The sequence below is a fragment of the Vanellus vanellus genome, assembly GCF_965231255.1.
Source record: "Vanellus vanellus genome assembly, chromosome: 5".
NCBI lineage: Eukaryota > Metazoa > Chordata > Aves > Charadriiformes > Charadriidae > Vanellus > Vanellus vanellus.
Genome location: NC_138910.1, coordinates 54,334,899 through 54,355,383, shown reverse-complemented (window position 1 = coordinate 54,355,383; position 20,485 = coordinate 54,334,899). Strand labels below are relative to the sequence as shown.

General features: G+C 41.3%; 1 protein-coding gene across 1 annotated transcript in view; it reads right to left on the bottom strand.

Moving 5' to 3' along the window:
• TEDC1 (tubulin epsilon and delta complex 1) overlaps positions 1-20,485 on the bottom strand; it is a gene marked incomplete at its 5' end in the record, with an annotated part of 80,693 nt that overhangs the window by 38,983 nt on the left and 21,225 nt on the right. The window contains 2 exons of the mRNA XM_082484474.1: positions 11,392-11,490; positions 17,854-18,024. Coding sequence (XP_082340600.1) covers positions 11,392-11,490; positions 17,854-18,024 — 270 coding nt within the window. The remainder of the gene's footprint in view (positions 1-11,391; positions 11,491-17,853; positions 18,025-20,485) is intronic.

Genomic DNA, 20,485 nt, shown 5'->3' with positions numbered 1-20,485 from the left:
TTGTCCATTTTCCAGAGAGGATCTGGAAGCCAAGCCCCACTGCTTCTAGAGGGGGGTAAAACCTCCAGCAGCAGCTCAAGGACGACCAGGGAAGTTAGGTGAGGAATTCCTCACCCAAGATAACTGGTCCGCTGTCTGCCCCAACAGGAGACCACACAAAGCATCCAAAGGCAAGTCATTTATATTTAACTTTTTTTCAAAGTCATGCCTTCTGAAATTGACTTGAATCTGCCTTAGAAATACCAATATACATTATCTTGCACAATTTGCTTGCTCTTGCTTCTACAGCCCACAGCTGGCCAGAGCCTTTCACTTTCTTAAGAAGGATCAAGAATTCAGCTACAAGTAGACACTGTCTAAAAGCAGCTTTGAAGCCATTTGACCTCTGTAATTCTTCCTGATTTTACACGGATGACAAAGGTTGCATCTGCTCTGCCTCATTTTTGCAAATGAGTACCTGATCCACTGTTTCCGACAGGTTTTAATAACTACTATAGCGATCCATGTTTTACGTGATAAATGTCAGCAAATGAACTGAAAACCAATCGCCTACGGTATTTCAGAAGGAAAATGACATGGCAGACTACCCTCTTCCTTCTGTAGAGGGAATCATTAAAAAAAGGTTGCGTTCCTGCCACACAGCACGGGGTAGGCAGCGCATGCTGTCACTGACAGTTTCTTTGCTTTCTTAGTGCTTATTCTTTCCTTGCAATGAAATGTGAAAAGAAAAATGACATCTGAATCACTGAGAGTGTTTTTTTTATTTCATTTTTAAATCATTTTCTCAGTAACCACTCTCCTACTCTACAGGAAATACATAACCACCACCAAATCACCCCATTTGTAAGTCAGTATCCACTGCTGCTCCAGTAATTGTAAGGAGGGGTTTTCATGTACACAGCTAGAAGAAACCAAATACAACAGTTTTTCCCAATTTCAATAACCTTCTATGTACCAAGCTTCAAACCAACAGAGCCTTCTCCCAGCAAAACAACAGTAAGTAGTAAGTATCCTGCATTTTAAAGGTGACCTAGGCAGTCCCGCTAAGAGGACCAAACCGCTTTAATATATTGTGCTGAATGTCCTAACGCACAAGGAAAATGTGGGTTTCCCGGTACAGTTCATCTTCCCTGCAGGCTCTGAAACTCCACGCATCCCAGTGCAGCAGCAGGCGCTCTGCTCCTGACATTACACCACCAAAAGACTAAACTAGAGATATCTACAGAGGAAAAAAAATAAATCTTTGAACCAACATAACCCATGGGAGTTTGAAGCCAGTTCTTGCTCCATCTTGCAGCTTACCAATATCAGGGCACCAAGGGGAAAGAAGTAGTCTAGGACAGGGCAGGACTCTTGGACGGGGTCAGAAAGCCAGTTCAGAGCAGCCAAGTATCACTGCCACACTCCTGACCCTGCTTATCACACAGCAGCACAGAGGCTGTGTTTCGTTTGAGCCTGCAGGTGACCTTCACATTAAATCCATCCTTACAGCCTCCGCTCTTTCTTCTTTGAACAACCACCACCACAAATCAAGTACTCTGGATCATTCAGCTCCCTCAAGCCTTCTTGTGTGAGCGTCCAGGCCTCCTGCATTTAGGCGCTGGAGCCCCATACATAATTCAGTATGTTATCAGATCTGCTCTCCTCTGCAATATTAACATGTCAGCTCCCATGTTGGTTCTCACCAATCTGTCTACCATGCATGTAAAATGTCTAAAGTAACTGTGGCTGGAACAACAACAACACAAAACATTAAGTAATTTAACAGGGGAAAAAAAAAGCATTGGCTTTGACTGGCAGTGTTGTCCAGAGCACACGGCAGTAAGTATACGTTACATTTTTAATGCACAATCCAGCAAGGTAACTGCTAAGGTTGGAAACTGAAGCATTCAAAGTTAAAAAGTGCCAGAATTCAAGCTGCCTAAACAACACTAATTTGACCATCCCATGTGTTTAAGGTCTAGAATTACATGACCAAAATATTTCCCTTCAGAATCTGTCTCACCAAGGGCACAAAACGTCTGGTGCTCACTCCACAAGCTATTCCTTTTCCTTTTAAATTGCATATTATTCCCTCTTTTCTTCAGGGGGAAGCCATGGACTTATTTGCCATACATCATTCAAATCCCATTCTGAAAACAGAATTTTTATCTTCCACATAAACAAGTTATCTTTCCTAATGACCCATGTGAGATGAGATGATAGTATTATTGTCCTTTCACAAATGGGAAATGAAAGCAGAGAGGTGAAAGTTAAATGCTTCCATTTCTTTTGGATGCCTTAACTGAGACTACTGAAACCCTATTTTCAGAGAATTTAAAAATTACTATAAAGCACTTCATGGATACATCTACCCAGCACAACTCAACAACTTGCAGAGATGCTTTAGGCAGTTTTCATTGAGTTAGTTCCTGAGCCAATGTAGCCATGGCACGCTGCCTCGGCTGATGAGCTCTAGCGGAAGAAACCAGGCAGCCGGCCCAGGTTGCTTTAACACACACCACTCTACTGACTCTAGGATCCAGCCTAGTACTTCAGCAGAGCAGTATGCTGCAAGGACCTACTACACCATCTGGGGTTAAAGCTGACGTTTCTAGATGATGCTACCTGCACTGCTGCCTCTTGAAGGGCAGGGGTCCCACCAAGTTCAGTAGCAGCTATGAACGCCCAACTTCTCCACAAATCAGATCCCTGAGCATCAAATTGGACATATGAAAAATGGGAAACATTCCATCAGCAGCCCACCATGAAAAGTCTAGTTTAAGTAACTTGCCGGGGACAAACCTGAGAACCCAGAGAAGTACTGCAGCTCTCCAGGACAAAGCTCCACTGCCTCAGTTATTAAGGTTTCCTTCTTCTTCCAACAATTCTCCCACGCTTACTGCTAACTTCTTCACCTTCATCAACCACTTTCTTCACCACAGCTCTGATTAAGAAACAAGGCATTCTGCACTCTGAATGATACAATGGTTCTAGGATAAAATATCTTAATCAACATACTTTAATACTACTAATGTTACACTGCATCATCTTACTCCAATTTAGACTATTAATTTCTTTGGTCTTTTTAATAAGATACTTTTGAAAATTCCTCCTGCAGCAGGAGAGATACCCATTGCTTATCTGCAGGATCAGACTCTTGGGTCAGTTAACTAGCAGCAGTAGTAGGTTGTCCACAGGTCTACTGGTTGTCCACTGGGCCATCATGGGAGGGCAATGACATTTTTCCTCCAGGTAGGAAATTTCTCAGAATACAGCAAGGAGCAAAACAGTGATTCAAGTCTCTAGGTAGACTCATCTTCCCATTCAAGGCTTCCTGTCCTAAGTCTCCTCTTCAGTCTTGACCAGAAAGGTCCATATTCAGCCCCTCCTGCTGCGACCTCTCCTCAGTGCCTCACCCGGTCTCTTTTCACCCAGATAGTCTGTATTCTTTCACATCACCAGAGGCACCTTGCCTCCCCACTGCCCTCATCCAGGCCTCTTCTCCAGGGGTCTCTTCCAGCTCCTGACTTCACTGAACAAGAGCCAAAGCAAAGAGGGTCTTCACTGTCCATCCTACCCCTTTTCTCTGCCTGTCCAGAGCCCTACTTCTGCTCTCAGCCTGCAGCTCCTAATACAGTCAATCCATGTTCCCTGTGTTCTTCAATGAATAATGTTAGAATGGTTTAGTAAAAGTAAGTTAAAGACAGGAAGTCAGGAAAATCTGAATACTTTAAAAGGGCAAAGCATTTGCTATTTTTGTTTGAAGTGTTGTGGCGGGCGTAATTATGCAAATTCAAAAAACTTGTCATAATTGACCTTTTCAAAACATAGGTGTCCATGGGTCTAACATACAATTCACTGGTGAACCCTGAAATTTATTAAAGGTCAGCAGTTCTAGAACTTCTTCTCATTTCATCATTAAAGAACTTGTTTAAGATGCACCAAGCAACAATCATCAATGAAAAACAAACTTGTTTAAAAACAGGTAAAAATTTTGATGCGTTAGGTTAGAAAAACCTGTACTTTTAAAAAGATCGTAAAAGGAAAAGAAAAAAACCAAATTGTTCTTGCTACAGAATCTATGAGCTTACTTGTTCTGAATATTCAACAATGCCAGAATCCAAGGATTCTGGTCATCTGTAAGGAGATTTAGTAAATGGTCAGGAGTCATTACTGATTCAAACTAAGTTTATTCTGGTAGTGCATAGAGTGAGTCTAAAATCTCATTGTGTTTCGATCCTTTGGGACTTGGCTGTCTCTTCTGTTGCTGTAAGAACTGTGTCACAGACCTTTGTATTCCTTCAGGGAAGATTATTTTCCATCTTTCTGATTTCATTCACAGCAACATGGTCTGTCCCCACCTTGAAAACTGGTTCATGCTACAATCTTTCTATGAAGAGCTCACACAGAGCCTGGCAAAACATCTAGTAAATGAAGATTTCTGTGGAGTCAAGACTGGCCAAAGAGAGATTTCAGACAGAACATGCACAAGAAAAAAATCCAAAACAAAACACCCGCACATTTTGACAAATACTCACAAGCCCTGATGCAATTACTCTTGAACTTTATGCTGTGTTTTTTATGCAGGGTCCACTTGAGAAATTTCAAGTATTTTTTCTTTCAAGAAACACGATTACAAATAGGTAAAGCTGTCCTTAATTAGAATGGTAGTTATAACATGAAATACTAATCCTGTTCCATGATAGAAATGACAGAACTACAGCTTTTACCAAGGGAATGAAGCAATGAACATAAAAAAGCTGAGGGCCAGATCAAACAGAATTAGTTGCCAGAGCATCACAGAAGATAATGAATCTACGACAATTTATACCAATGAAGGCAGCTTGTCCTTGAAGCTCAAGGTCATTTTTTTCAGAAAAGAGCAAATCTTTTTTCTGCAATTTGCATGCAGTACAAGCTTTTACTTCCTGAATTAATCTTCTACATCGCAGCATCACAGACTATAGCATGAATGTGATTTTTTTTTTCCATTGGTACCTACAACTCTGAGAAATGTGTTGCTTCAACTGCTTCTTGTACAATAGATAGAAGGACATCATAAAATATCAGATGGTCCCCTAGCAGGCTCTTTGAAATTCAAACAAGGCTACATATCCTTCACCCCTGCCATACAAGACCATAACAGGGTTGATTACAGAAATACTGCATACTAGCACAGGTCTGTGTCAAATCAGTAATGTGACACAATGTCAAGCTTAGCAGCAGGGTTTTAACTGTTTATTTTCATTTAGCCCCTGCCTGCAGCATCTGTCACCACCAGGAGCATTCCATGAGGTCCCAAACAACTAGCACAAGGACACCAAATATAGCTCGGCACTCAGCAGCTGGAATTACCCTGCCATAGTTATTCCATTTTCATCCAAGTTGGTCAGCAACTTAGGATCCATTTCTGGAGATAATGCCATACCATAGCAATTATGCAGTAACCAGCTGAATAACTCGTACTAGATAACGGACTTCACTTTTGCTTCTCTGCCTTCACATACATTCCAGGAGGTGGTGCTGTCACTTGGACAGAAACGGAGCAAAAACTGTCACATGGTGTTTGTGCACTGAATATACTGGTTGATCTTACCGTTTAACAAGCCTACGCAGATAAAATACTTTGGCAAATCAGGGCGACTTTATGCAAGAAATGCACAAGCCCACATGTGCATGCACACGATGCAAACTGAAGACTCAAATTTCTTGCAAAATAACCAGTAAATGCATGTTCAACATTTTTGAAAATTCAAAGCCTATCAGTTCCTAATGCTCCCAATCTGAATGTTCTTCTGAAAAGAACCAAAGCTGTTTAGTGCTTTGCATGAAATCAAAACATGGGCTATTACTCACAGAGAATAAACCTGTTGTGTCACCCATCTGTAACAGCCATCTGGGACAGATGTTTTAAATGGAAACTGCCACGAGATTTAGGGTCCACAATCAACTTATCTCACAACCTCATCATTTACCCCTGAATACCCCAATAAGAAATTATGGAGTCCCATCTGACTGAAGGAAGCAATACACATACTGTACATTGCCTTCCTTCCCTCACACATGAACAGTCCAGAAAGCAGATCAATGCTATGCCCGTACCACCCTATCCCATCCCACCCAATCCCTGCTGCTTGGAGAGCGAAAGCTCACCTGAATTTTTTATGGACGTGGAATTGACCATACATATTGCAAGCAAAGTCAGACTGACTATTTTTTTGCTCTTATTTACTTGCTACCAAGGACCTTAATTCCTTAAGCCAAATAAATTCCCTTTAAAATGTGTGCTCAGCAAGTATAAAGATTTTCCATAAAATTCTGAAACAAAATTATTAGGTATTCACACCCAAGTTCTATGATTTTCTCTGCATGTCCATCTGGCAGATAGCTGAATTATTTATTTGCTGTCACACTCAGTAAATTGATCTACTGGCATTTAAAGGTGTCATCTTTACTCATTACAATTTCAATGATCACTCGAGCACTGCCAGCATTGTACCAATGACCTGAGTTCTGACTACAACTTTTAATCTCTGCTAATCACAAAACCAGCAAGATTAATTCCATGTATAAAACAGTATAAGAGACAGAAGAAACTGAAGGACTGGGCTGCTCTGCTTCAGAGTTCATTGATCTCTGTGTGGTAACGATCTGATGAGAACGTTAATTTAATGACTGTGAAGTGCAACATACATTTTCTGAGATCAAGGTAAAACATCAGAACTGGTCACACTGCAATGCAGAATTAAGGTAAACGGGCTTCATAGACAAGAATGGGATTATATTATGCTCACGATGATGAAAAACTACCCAGTCGGTCTCACATCACAACCATTGTCCTCACAGTCGCAACAGGAATGTGACTGCCTCCTCACAGATAGACTATACTGCTCTGAAGATTTTGGGGCAGATGTTACCAACCCTTAGCCACATCCGCGTGCTCTCCCCAGTACATTTCCAAACTATTTTAGCCGCAGTGCCAGAGACCAGAACTCCATTTCTGCCCCGAGATATTTCAGGCTGGCAAATAACAGCAGCCCTCTGGGTCACACTGAAGAACTGTTTAAAAGCAAACAGTACCGATACAGTTTGGAAAACATACTGAAACAAGACATTCAAGATGCACTAGACTACGTTCTAGCACACTTTAGGTGATATATCAAGAGGTTTTCAAGAAAAGACACAATGACCATCCACACTCCTAGCAATGCACAGGCTGTTGCATGCTGCCACGCTCTTAATTGTCCCCAATTTGCATGCTGTAGCACGGCCTAGCAGGCAAATGGCTCCATAACCATCACCACTGACTGAGGCGCTTCTGCCGAGAAAAGGACCACCAGCGTATTTCTCATGCAACGCCCTGCAAGACAGGGAGTGCTCAAAAAGACATGACAGGATCTTGGGAAAGAAAGGACATACCCATAGAGGGCAAGAGCTAACATGAGCGTGCACACATACTTAAACTGGAAATTTAACACCAGCTGAAATAACGTCACCTCCCATTCACTGACACCCCTGGGCACCACAGGAACTAAACACAGCAGTGACCTGCAAGCCACAGCCACGCACCGAGTCCTGCACATGGGTCACAACAACCCCATGCAGCGCTACAGGATTGGGGCGAAGTGGCTGGAAAACTACCCGGCAGAAAAGGACCTGGGGGTGCTGGCAGACAGCCAGCTGAATATGAGCCAGCAGTGTGTCCAGGTGGCCAAGAAGGCCAACAGCATCCTGGCCTGTATCAGGAATAGTGTGGTGAGCAGGACTAGGGAAGCGATCATCCCCCTGTACTGGTAACCCCACTTCAAGTACTGTGTTCAGTTTTGGGCCCTTCACTACAAGAAGGATGTTGAGGTGTTGGAGTGCGTCCAGAGAAGGGCTACAAAGCTGGTGAGGGGTCTGGAGGACAAATCTTATGAGGAATGACTGAGGGAACTGGGAGGAGGTTGTAGAGAGGTGGGGTCTGACCTCTTCCCCCTGGTGACAAGTGATAGGACGAGAGGAAATGGGTTCAAGTTATGTCAGACGACGTTTAGATTGGATATTAGGAAACATTTTTTCACTGAAAGGGTTATTAAAAATTGGAATAGACTGCCCAGGGAGGTGGTGGATTCGCCATCCCTGGAGGTGTTTAAAAAAAGGCTAGATGTGGTTTAGAAGTGGTTTTGTCAGGGTAGGTTAATGGTTGGACTTGATGATGTTAAAGGTCCCTTCCAACCCCAGCCATTCTATGATTCTATATAACCACAGCCAAGCCCAACCGCAGGAAAAGTTGGAATTTTGATCATGCCTCACTAGAGAAAAACATAATTAAAACTATTACACTTGGAAAACTTCCAGCTCTATGAATCTGACAAAGACATTTATGATGATAAAAGAATAATAATGTCCAGTAAGATCCCTGTACATAAAAGCACTAAAAGAGTTTTATAGTCAGAAATCCAAGGGAAGAACATTTTAAGCAAGTTAATGTGCAACTTCTATAGAAAAGGAGTAGCATGATTTTTCCGTTTCCTAAACTGTTATTTAACTTCACAGCTATATGTATCCTATCACACTTTTCCTGTCAGACTAAACATCTTGTTTTATTACAGGTCAGAGCAACTTATCTCTCAGGATATTTTTGATGGAAGTTAACTCTAGGCTTCAATAAAAACAGCCCAATGTCCTTTCTGTGATAACTAATTTTTGACACTTCAATCCACTTTGCATTTCTATCCTTTGAAGGATGACTAACATGAGAAGGAATTCATAACACCATCCACCAACCCGGGTGCATTACAGTAAGACATATTGACGTGCTTGCTCTTTTTATTGATCCATGCAGCAGGTGGTTATTCGAGGTAACATTAACAGAAATGTCACATTACTTAAAAAGAAAAAATTATTTCACAGTTTTTGGAAAAAAACATTTGGCAGAGTGCTGCCATCTGCACCAATATTTGAAAACCAAGCTATTCAAATATGCATAATTTATTTAATCTTATCAAGATATTTAAAAATTAGAGGATTTTTATGCCATTTTCCTAAGAAGCATCACTTTGCATACTGAGTATTGTATCCATCTGGAAAACTAACACTTGAAACAGCCTTGCCTTTTCAAGTCCATACAACCTTGTTATATTGGGCTATTCATACACACTGAGCATGTGACTTCTAGAAGTTGCTTTTGGGAAATAAGGGTAAGGGGAGACAAAAACTACAGAAGTTGCTCAAATGATGACAATAAGAATTTTAAGTCGTTCAAAAATACGTATGCTGAAGTGTAGTGATGATTTCCTACCATTTTTCCTCTTTATTTTAGAACCGGGCACAAGAGAACAGCTTAGAGGAACCCCTTTTCTTGAACAGGTTCGAGAGCTTCAAGAGGTTAAGAATTTCACTACTGATTATGCTGACAAACAATTCCAATTTTGCACCAATCCAAGCAGTGAGTGGCATAAGAATAGAATTTACAACACACATGCACTGGAGCTGAAGCCTGTTTGGGATTGTGCCTGTTACAGCCCAGAAACTGGATGGAGACTGCGGCCACTCATAGTTTAGTTGAAGAAAACATCTTCTGCCACCCTTCTTCTGGCCTTCTCAGTGATCACAATTGTTTTAAAGGGGTGTCCCTTGTTTCACGTATTTGCTGTTTAAGCCTGGAAAAGGTGGAATGAAGCCTCCACAGATTTTAACCAAGCAACATAGCTGCCCACTAAACCTTCTTGACTATAGCACTTTACCTAACCACAACGTTTAAAATACAAAAAGATTTTTTCCATTTTATCCTGAACCTCCACTGAACAGCACACCTGAAACAGACATCCAAGGAAGAGGAGAAGCATGCAAGAAAAAAATCCTGGAACGATTCATTAACAGCACAAACAAAACCAAATAGGCTTTATTAGAGTATCATTATGCTTTACTGTTACAGATCAGTGACATATTCAGGGCAAGGCTTTGGAAAAAGGTAGTTGGAAAGTCCCTCTACACAGCTGGAAGTTTCTAGTATCAGCTTACCAGACCTTTCTGGACATTTGCTAAGCTCTGGAAGACTATAAAGTACAGGCTTCAGAGGACTGCGCTGCTGTGTGTTCTAAGCTGCTGAGCAAACAATAGGAGGGGAACTGTGAAGCAGAAATGAGTAAGTCTCAAGCTGACTTAGCCATTTGCTCTAGAACAACAATAATTTTCCAGGAAAATGTCCTAAACAGCTGAACCTCATCAAGAGGCTGGACGTGAACCGTTCTCTCCAAGGAATGCTCAGTAATGAAATTCTGCATTTTAGGGGGTTTGAACATAAGACTATCTCCCACCTTCAAATCTACTTTTCTGAATTTCTTTGTGCGCAGTATTTACAACATCCACTTCTGTTCTTAAGGTAGCAGCAGAAAGAATATCTTCTTTGAGTAAACAGATTTGGACACACTGCAGAAATTTGCCAAATATTGATTTTGTTAGGGCTGAGCTTAAAGTTCCGATCTTGGTTCAGTTTCACATAGAAATTTTACAAACTGATTTGTAAAACAAATGTATTGTATTAAAAAAGTGAATTGTACTACTCCAAATAATAAACTGAAACATCTATGATAACTGAGTATTTGTGAGCAGCAGAAATATATAATTAAGGGTAAACCAGTACACTAGGATAAATATTGTGTCCTCAGCCGTTCTGTCTGAAAATATAAGCGAACGCTTTTTTACTGCGAGGATGACTGAGCATGGAGCAGGTCACCCAGAGAAGCTGCAGAGTCTCCGTCCTTACAGATATTCAAAAGCTATCTGGACATGATCATGGGCTATAGGTAACTCTGCTTGAAGAGGGGGCTAGGACCAAGTGACCTCCAGAGGTCCCTTCCAACCTCAGCCATTCTGTGCTTCTAAAATATTTCTGAAGAAAAAAAAAACGTCACTTACTACCATCCAAAAAGGCAGTCAACTTATATAATTTCTACAACTAATGAATGCTAGCATCAGATGTGCTTTGCTTCTCCTGGAGAGATAAATCAGATCTCTCCATGTTCTCACTGGCAACCCACTCAGGCAGGATCACTGGCAGACACTCTGCCTGGCTGGTCCAGATGTGGTTACTGGTAGCATGCAACAGCAGTCAGCCAACTGATCTGGAATGTTTTATTCTACAAGCCTTTTCTTCAGTGGCACTTTCAGTCAAGCCTCTCTCCCCTCCTGGCCTACCAGTTTTTACAAAACTTAGCCTAATACCTTTGTGTCTATGTTCTATCGAACTGGAAGAAACCATTTGTTGAATACAAGTTGTAAGTGAGGAAATTGACAATTCAATATATAAGCCCTTATTTCTGTTGGAAACCAAGTTAAAAACATGTTACAGGGAGTGCAGTCTTCTGCTGAACAATGTTTGTGTAAAGCATACTAAGCGCCCAAGAATTACAGAAGCAGCATTACCTGCTTGTAGTTCTCCGGTTGTCTAATGAGATCTGTTTCTGTGACAGAAAAATGTCCGAGGATCTGGTCCATATGAGAGCCTCTAGTGAATAAGTGGATCTGGAATAGATTAAATTAAAAGATATTTGTCAGTATGAGGACTGGATCATTAACAACATCATTAGCTACCGTCTAAGGGCTGCACGGCTTGAAATGGTCATGTAAAACAGTGGTTACAAGCCCATTCCCAATGGACAAGCACAAATGTAACTATGACCACCAAAACAACAGATCTTTTTAAAACAGCCTGCAGGAAGTGATGATCACGCACCACAATCATCTCACAAAATGGTCCATCTGGTATTGCTACCAGAACCACAGGCAGGAATTGCTATTGCTGCCGCCACAGTAAAATGGAAAGATTTCTCTCTTCATCCTGTCTTAGTGTCTTTTTCCTTACACAACACGGGCTTTTGTGCATAGCATAAAAGGAAAAACCATTTATACAGATAGCAGAAGTCTTAACAGAGGTAAAGGATAGCCTCAGCCTAATTTTTGATTTCTTCCTTTAAAGCAGAAAATGCTACCTAGTTACAGTAAGTTTCTCTTTTGCTGCTATATATTGTTGGCTTTCGCTTACTGGGACCTTGTCCCAGCTGCGCTGGTGATGGTATCATCAATTACTTGGTGAAGAAGCTTCCCAAGTTAGTCAAGGGAACAATAAAAAGCAATTCCTCCTATTCAGAGCTGATCCCTTTGTTACTGTAATAACTGCAGCTGCCAAACAAGATAGCAGTGCACATTTGTCAGACAATCGCTCATATTTCATTAATATTTCTGCCAGAAGACAGAGAAGGTTTCCTGCTTTTCTTCCTTTATTCTAATATGAACTTTATCATACACTTGGGTATTGACAACTATTTTAAAGTTGACAGGCACTGGGTAATTATCAACCCTTCCCTGAAACTTCAGAATATTTTAGCGTTCCTTTCCCAAAACTCACTTCTGGTGACAACCATCTGTCACATGTGCAGAGCTATGCGAGTTTAAAAATAAAAAAGCACCTCCCCACACAATGTTCTTCCTTTCTACTTGCCACTCCTCTCCCTGCTGCATTCTTGCGTAACTCTGGCTGCCAAACCTTTGGGCCTCCAGCATCAGGGATAAATTTCAGCCCCTCTTCAAAAGTATGTTGCTGCGGCATCACTGGCTTAAGCTCAAATCAAATACTCTAAAGCTGTAACAACAGAGGAATAAGGTGTCCCCCTGAGACCAGACTAGATGGATACTTGAATAATCCGGTATTTGTAAGTGGAATAATCCAGTATTTGTATTTTCACTTTTACAATCTGTTATTGATAACCGCAACATACTGAAGATGAAAGAAGGCTTAAGAAGGGAAACAGTACCAAGGTAAAAGCAGCAGGTGAGAGGGTGAGAGACAGTGCACGTGTAGCTGTTGGTGCATGGCACCAGGATGGACTGAGGAGGAGGCAGGTCTGATTTAACCATACACTCCCCTTGGCATGAGAGTACAGGCACAGTCCCCCACTGAGCACCACTTCTGGGGAGTTCCCAGTACCAATTCCTAAACGCCCTTGAGCTTAGATACCCTGCAGGGAGATCAGCTTGCCTAATTCACCTAAGAGAAGATGAAAAGGGGGCTTGTTCATAGTTCCCACACACTTGCATGAGATGAAAAACTTCTACTGCATTAAAGAATGCCTACTGAGATCTAATGGCAGATTCACTTTAGGAAAAAACAAAGATTTTCAAACCAAATATCTCAAGACCAAAAAAAAAAGATAAAAAGATATAATTAACCAATGTAGTAATTTACAGAGTAACATGATAGATTCTTCATGCCAAGATACAGACGCATCTAACAATTGCAGTTTAGCTCACTCATAAATTACTGACAATGAGGTAATCGCCCAGCACCAGTCTCTGCCCTCTGTTATTCAGAGATCGAGACTTTGTCCTTGTCCCTTTACTCTTTTACTAAAACATCAGATATATAGATACGACCAATCCAATCCACTGCAATATACCTTATTTTATATCGGTTTTCTTAGAGGAGGCACAAGAAACCACTCTATTCATAGGAGGTATTTCCCAGTGCTGCTCTGCATTCTGACTGACGGGATATAACTGTGCTTTTACAGTTTCCAAGCATATTACAACCATTATTGTAATTTTACCATGATCTGATAATGCCAATTATGTTAAACTCTCCTTCTAGCATCAAGATTTCCATTTAACATAATTTTAGTCCCACTATCTTATATCCATAGTCTACCAAATCAGACATACACCTGCTTAACAAAATTCACCTCTGAACCTGACCTAACCTTCCCCTATTTCAAGTGTGATTTCTATCTTGGTCTTCAGTGGATGGAGGACAGCTGAAAATACCCACGGGAAATCCATCAGTTTTGCAGAAACTCACTTGTTCTGCTATTTCTGTTCACATGCCAATTGTGGCACAGTACACGTAACAGGCCCAAAAAACGATGCCAGTTTTAAACTGCACAGGCTCCTACCTGTTTTTCTGAAACCATGCAAGGCTTCTCATTCACGTCTTTTAAGGCAAAGCGGTAATTCAAAGCCTAAGTAAAACCAACTGCTTTCCCCTATGAATTCAAAAGGGATCAAAAACCAGGCAGACAGATATTCCTCCAGCACTTCACAGAAAAAGGAAAAACCAGAATAGAAGGAACCAAGAGGCATGCCTTAACATGGTAATTTATCCTTCACGCTTCCATATATTTGAAGGTGTATCAGGTAAATATGTACCACTGAGAATTTTGAAGGAATTATAATGGTATTACTATATTATACTTTCAAAGCAGACCAACCTGTCCGTGCTGAGAAACCATTATAATGTTATTCAACAGCTCATAGCCTCAGGCTGCAAAATTCCTCAGTTAAGATTTCCCTGAGGAAGTCTTCCTCCTACAGCAGGACATGTGTGTGTCTGTAAGCTTCAACATGCCTTCTGGGAGCTGAAGTCGCTGAAAAGCAGCTCATCAGAAGAACTAGCAAAGAAGAACATCCAGTCAGACCACCGAACAAGCAATTCCCAACACATGGCCGGCTGTAGCTCCAGGGAGGCTTCCCTCTCCAGTAACCTACACTGGTTACTACAGAACTTCATACCATCAACCTTGAGTGGCTGCGGGCAGGACAACGTAGATAGGGCACAGAGCAATCAGTTTCAGTTATCATTTGTGTGCTTTAGAGAAAGAACAGCCATTAATTTTTGTCTGTTTCTCCCTCATATCTCCCTCCTACCACTCTCTTTCCCTTTCTTCAGGCAGTGCAGTACTGTTTCATTAAGACATGAGTCATCACTTCTAACCTGAAAGTACATGTCCCTGATCACCCAAGCGATTCAAAATTTTTTCCACAAAATCATAGAAATGGAAAAGACCTTTGGAGGTCTTTAGTCCTACCTCCTGCTCTAACAAGGACTATCGCCAACATCAGTTTGTGGCTTTGTATATACGAGTCTTGGAAACATCCAAGGATGGAGACCTCAGCGTCTCTGGTGACCTGCTCCAATGCTGCCCATCATCCCAGAGAAGATTTTTCTGATATGCCTGAACCTTCCAAGCTATAATCAGTGACCTCTTCCCCTTTGTCCTCTGGTACTGCTGAGAAGACCATGGATCCACCTTTTTAGCTGCTTTCAGCTACTTGGTGAGTAGTTATTAGGTGACCTCTCCCTCAGCCTCCTCTCCATCAGAGCAAACAAGCCCGACTCCCTCAACCTCTTCTCAGAGGTCATGCCCAACTCAGCTAGTCCTTGACTATGTTGGTAGCCTCTTGCTGGATCCTCTATGTATAATTCTTACTTCCAGTAGCGATATCCATACTTAAAAAATAGAGTGGAAAAGCAGTCATCTCCTGAATAAGAACATATTTTCCAACTGTGATGTGTTTTTCTCAGAAAGCCCCAAATACAGAATATGGTATTTTAGAGCCATGTGAGTCAGAATGAAATCTGTGGAAGTGTCGCCACTACTTGGCAAAAATTATAGCTCGTGATCAGCAGTAAATAAGACTGTTCCGCAGTTGAGATACATAACCTGTTAAGTTATTAAACAGAGCGAGTAAAAGCCATAATTATCATTTTGTAGAGAAAGCCCTCTGTAAATCTGTCAGCATAATTAAAAAACATAACACTCATTAGCCTTTTGCATACTGTGTTTGTGGTTTATATGAGAAAAGCAGCAGGTCATACAGAGGTCATAGTGGGTCAGCTCAGTCTTCTAACACAGAGCAGACTAGTTTAAAAGTTTTAAAATTATTGCAGTACCACAGCCAAAATTTCTCTATAAAGTGTCAGGAAATAACAATTATTGTTTATGTAGTTGTTAAATTGTATGTTATATTTTGTGTTACCGTAAAAGTTAACATTAATGTGGCACTGTAACGAAGTCCCTTCCAAAGTCACTTTTACCTTTCAATTTTTCTGCTTTTAATTCAGACTAAAATATAAATCAGAGCACTGCACTTTATTACAGCTCTGAACAGAACTCCCACAGTTGCACATATGTATTGAGCACACATATCAGTGTGTGATCACATATGCAGGAGCTGGGCTCCAGTCTATCCTCCTGTGTATACATCCATGATGGCAGCCCTCTACATACACTGCAGGACATAATCTGATCGTAAGAATCATCACCAGCACCCCTTATTGCTTTCAATTTAGTCCAGTGGTGACTGTTGGAGAAGGCAGTAATGGCAGCTTCGGGAAACTGGATGAACAGAGAAACATTCTCCCTTCTGCTTATTCTTCCAGATTCTGGAAATCGTGGTCCAGGAAACTGCAGCATAACTAACCTGTCTCTTAGATTTGTCTGACTGTAACAGTCCTAACTTTAGCAAACATTTTTCCTTGGGTAGCCACAGGAGAAAAAGAAGTCCAAGTTTATTTCAAAGTAAAATCCCCACAGGAGGTCATCACCTCCCCTATCAACACGTTTGGCATGTTGCCCAATCAGCACATCTCTTCATCATTTCAGTGTCTGACCTGGACCACTGAGAGTATCTACGTTTGTACTCAAGGCCCCCGGTTCAACCTGCTCTTAATTCTTCCTTGGTCTCATTAACTGCAAGCTGAGGTACTGAAGCTGCCTAATGATTTGGTACTGCCAAGTACTACATAAATCGCAGAACTGATGATGAGTTATGGAGACATTTGCTTCACCTACTATAAAAATCAGCATACCTTAAATAGAGGTAGCTTATCAAGGGGCGAAGATGCCAATCATTTCATTTGAGTTTTATATCAGTAAGGCACCTCTCCCAATAGCATCACTGTCTGTAACCTCAGCGCAAAAGCCGAGGACTGCACCTGCACTTACGGTGAATTACTATCTTCGTTCCCAGATCAGAAAAGCACAGTTGCAGTGGGCAAAAAAAGCAAAAGGTTATTTTGGATGCTGCACACACAGCACCTGATTTTTCCCTAGGGCTGTCAATCAGACATCTTCCCTAGCAATCAATTCATGTAAAGAACAAAATGTAACCTCATTATAGTTTTGAGCATTGCTCTGTCAGACACAGGATTAAAACCAAGGCACCTTCATTCAAAACCCTCTTGTCCTGATTCTGACAACTTTCTGATAAATGTTGTTCTTTGAGGAGAAATTTCTCAAAACTGTTCTTAGCCTCAAAAGGTTTTCTGTGAAGGTTCTGGGTATAATACCAAGTGGTTCCATATAAGTTACTTGAAAAGATATGAATGGAGAAAGGGGGCCTAATGAAAACATTACTGAATAACTTTTAGGACTATCTTTAGAACCATTCTTTTTAAATTTGTCTCTGCAGTCACCATCACTGTCAACTTTGGGACTGCAGGCTGTTTCCATCCTAAGCAGACATGATGCTCCCAGATGTCTGTGATTTTCAGACCAGCATATAAACACTATTCATAAATGGGAACAGAACTGGAATCTTAGCAATGTAGAGACCACTATTGATTCCTGATTTAAAAGCAGGTAGATTTGGGGTTCTGCTCAGGTGTTCCCTAGTACTTCCAAAAGGGAAATTGCATTTTATTTTGCTGCTATTATTTCCAATATCCATGCCTAATATTTCAAATCCACATTTCCGATGAGCTTATAGTTCTGAATCACTTCTTGTCTGTGGGACCAGAAGGCTCTGTCTTGCTTCTACAGGCCATTTTCTGAGAAAAATGGAGACAGCATATGGTCATGGAAGTGATTAATGTGCCAACCTGCAAGAGAGACTTTTATACAACAATTGTAACCTCATGAACGCTGTACATACTTTATTTTCTCATGGTTCTCCCCCAGTGGGGAAAGGTGGAGCTATTTATATTTAGAGTAATTCACTCTTATCTACAGAAAATGCAGAACTAGCAAACAAGAATAATTTCTACGTTTAGCACTAGCTGACAAGGCTTTTAAATAATAAACAATGCCATCGTGAGTTAGAAGAATCATTTACCTTGTGCAAAAGTTTGCATTGCTCTTGGTGCTGAGCATGCAAACTCCGCCACTGGAACCTCAGCCTCCCATTTAACCACTGAAGGTATCGAACATCTATTCTGTCTTCTAGCCCATACTCAGGTGCTATTTCAGTTGTGCCTTTCTGGCTGTTAGGCAGATCATCTTCACACTAAAAGCCAAAGAGAATATCAAAACGTTTTAAGTTAGCTTCAACACTTTCAAATCATTCAGCAGTGAAGAACGTACAAGGCAAATAGGCCAGAGGAAAAAAAAATGCCCAAAAAAGGAAGTAAGTTCCAGCAGTAGAGAGAAATTGTAATCTTTTAGAATACAGGACTGGGAACAGCCTAAACAAGTACTGAAGTCTGGAACAAATATCAGCTTCTCAGCTATGACGTGGTGAGCCATCTCCTCTCCCATCTTTCATTTTCCGTACCCAGGAAGACACAGTGTTCCGGAGACAGCTTCTTTACCCAGATGGGAAAAACCACATTTTGACTAGATTCTAATAAGTCAAAGAACATAAAAAACAGACTTAGCTCCTCCAGTGCCTTCCCAAAATTGCTGCAAGCTGTATTTGGTGGCCCCATTTTGTAAATCAATGCCTTATACAGGGACAAAATTGTGGGGCTGTGCAGACATTTTCTTTTCTCCATCCAGCATTTCCCTTCTTGCAGGATAGAGGAAAAGAAACAATCATCCAGCTCACCTTGGCCAGGAGTCCACAGAGGCACTCCCAGCTACAGTTGCACCACCTGTCTTGCCTTGTTTTGCCTTTCTCTAGAGTAATTTGGAAAGAAGGGAGAAGCTAAGAGTTTCCTTTTGTTCACCTTGTCCCACTTTCCTTCTGCTGCAAAAACAAAACAAAACAAACAAACAAAAAAAACCCCGAAGCAAATACAACACCAACCACCACCACCTTCACCTTCTGGATGAAATTTCTCCTTGGCTAATGGCATAAAGCAAGCAAGACATTTCTGTCCTATCTCTTTCCCAAGTGTCCCGGTTTGAAGACCAATTTTGTTCAGTAACTTTGCTTCTTAGCTAAGCCTCTTCTAACCACTGACATTAACAGCATATTGTAGGTGAAAGCAAACAGTGGCCTGCACTCTGCTGCTAAAGGAATAGAGAAAAAGGCCACAGTTTGCTTTCACCTTGCAGACAATGTTTGCTTTATCAGAGCGATAAGACCAATGTTTATAGCTGATGCCCAGGCATGGTATGCAGAGAGGCTCTTGCTTATACTTATTGCTGTAACAGCCAAGGCCAACCAACTTTGTTATTTGCCCCATTGGAGGGTCAGAAGCGGAAAAGTGTAGTGGGGTCCCACCTGCGGGGAGGAGCAGACAGGACAGGTGACCCAAAACTGACCAACAGGGTATTCCATCCCATCTGCCTCATGCTCAGTATAAAAGCTGAGGGATCAAAGGGTCAGCGCTCTTCCTTCAATGGCCGACGTCTGAAGAGGACTCTGTCTGTTCGTCTGCCTGTGATCCCAATCCTGAATCCAGATCCTGAATCCAGTTCCCGTCCGTCACTGAGTCCAGCCTGGGACTGCCCCAGTGCCAGCCGGTGATGTGACTGTCATCTTGGGAGGTTGATACGGTTTTGTATACATTTCATTATTTCCTTTTATTTTATTATTAATAGTTCATTAAAGTAGTTTAGTTCCTTCTAAACTCCTAAGTCTCTTTTTCCCTCCTCTGCCTCTCTCTTTGAAGAGGGGTAGAGGGGACCATCTGTCAGTCTCATCTTCGGTACCCCAGGTCCCCAGCAGCCAATTTGGCCTAAACCACAACACCAAGGAACATGAAGGGAATTCCACCTCCCCCAGCCTCTTGCACAAAGAGATCATTCACATTTACAAACAGATCTCTCTGTCTTCAGCTAAGACTCCTGCAGATTGCAAATTAAAAAGGGAGGAAAACATGGGTTGTTTTGCTTCTGATGCCAGTAAAGCACTTACTTAAAGTAAGGCTGAGCTGTCAACTTCATCCAGTCTATAGAAAGTACATACAATAAACACAATCCATAATTCCAAATTTTTTTACTAGACCATATCATAAGTAGTAGAAATAATGCAGAACTGCAAAGGCCTGGTTATTCAGAACACATGTTCACCAGCTAAGAAAGTGTCTCCCAGTTGTTGGATTCTCAAGACATTTCTTTGAAGTGGAAATTTAAAAAGCCTACTTCAAACATGACTGTTTTCAAGAAAACACTTAAGCAGATATTTGGACCCATAGACCTTGATCGTATTTAAACATATGTGCTTCCCTGCTTCACAGACTTCCACGTTCAATAAAATCTTATAAAGATTCAGTTGGCAGGCAAAACTTGAATGTAATTCCAATTTGGATCCTAAACTAAAAATGCAAACTGTAAAATGAAGAGAGTTTAATCTTGCCTAAAATGCAGATTTCAGCAGGAGTGTATCTATAACTGTGATCAAATAACCCCCTGATGCTTGTTTTAATCTAAATATCACCTGAGCTGGCAGGGCCTCTAATACAATGAGTGTTCATATTATTTATAAGGACAAAAATGCTGTTCTGGTCACATAACAAAATGTATCAAGTTTACAAGTTTTTTTCCCTTTGCTCTGTGGCTCAGAAAAACGCAGGCTATAA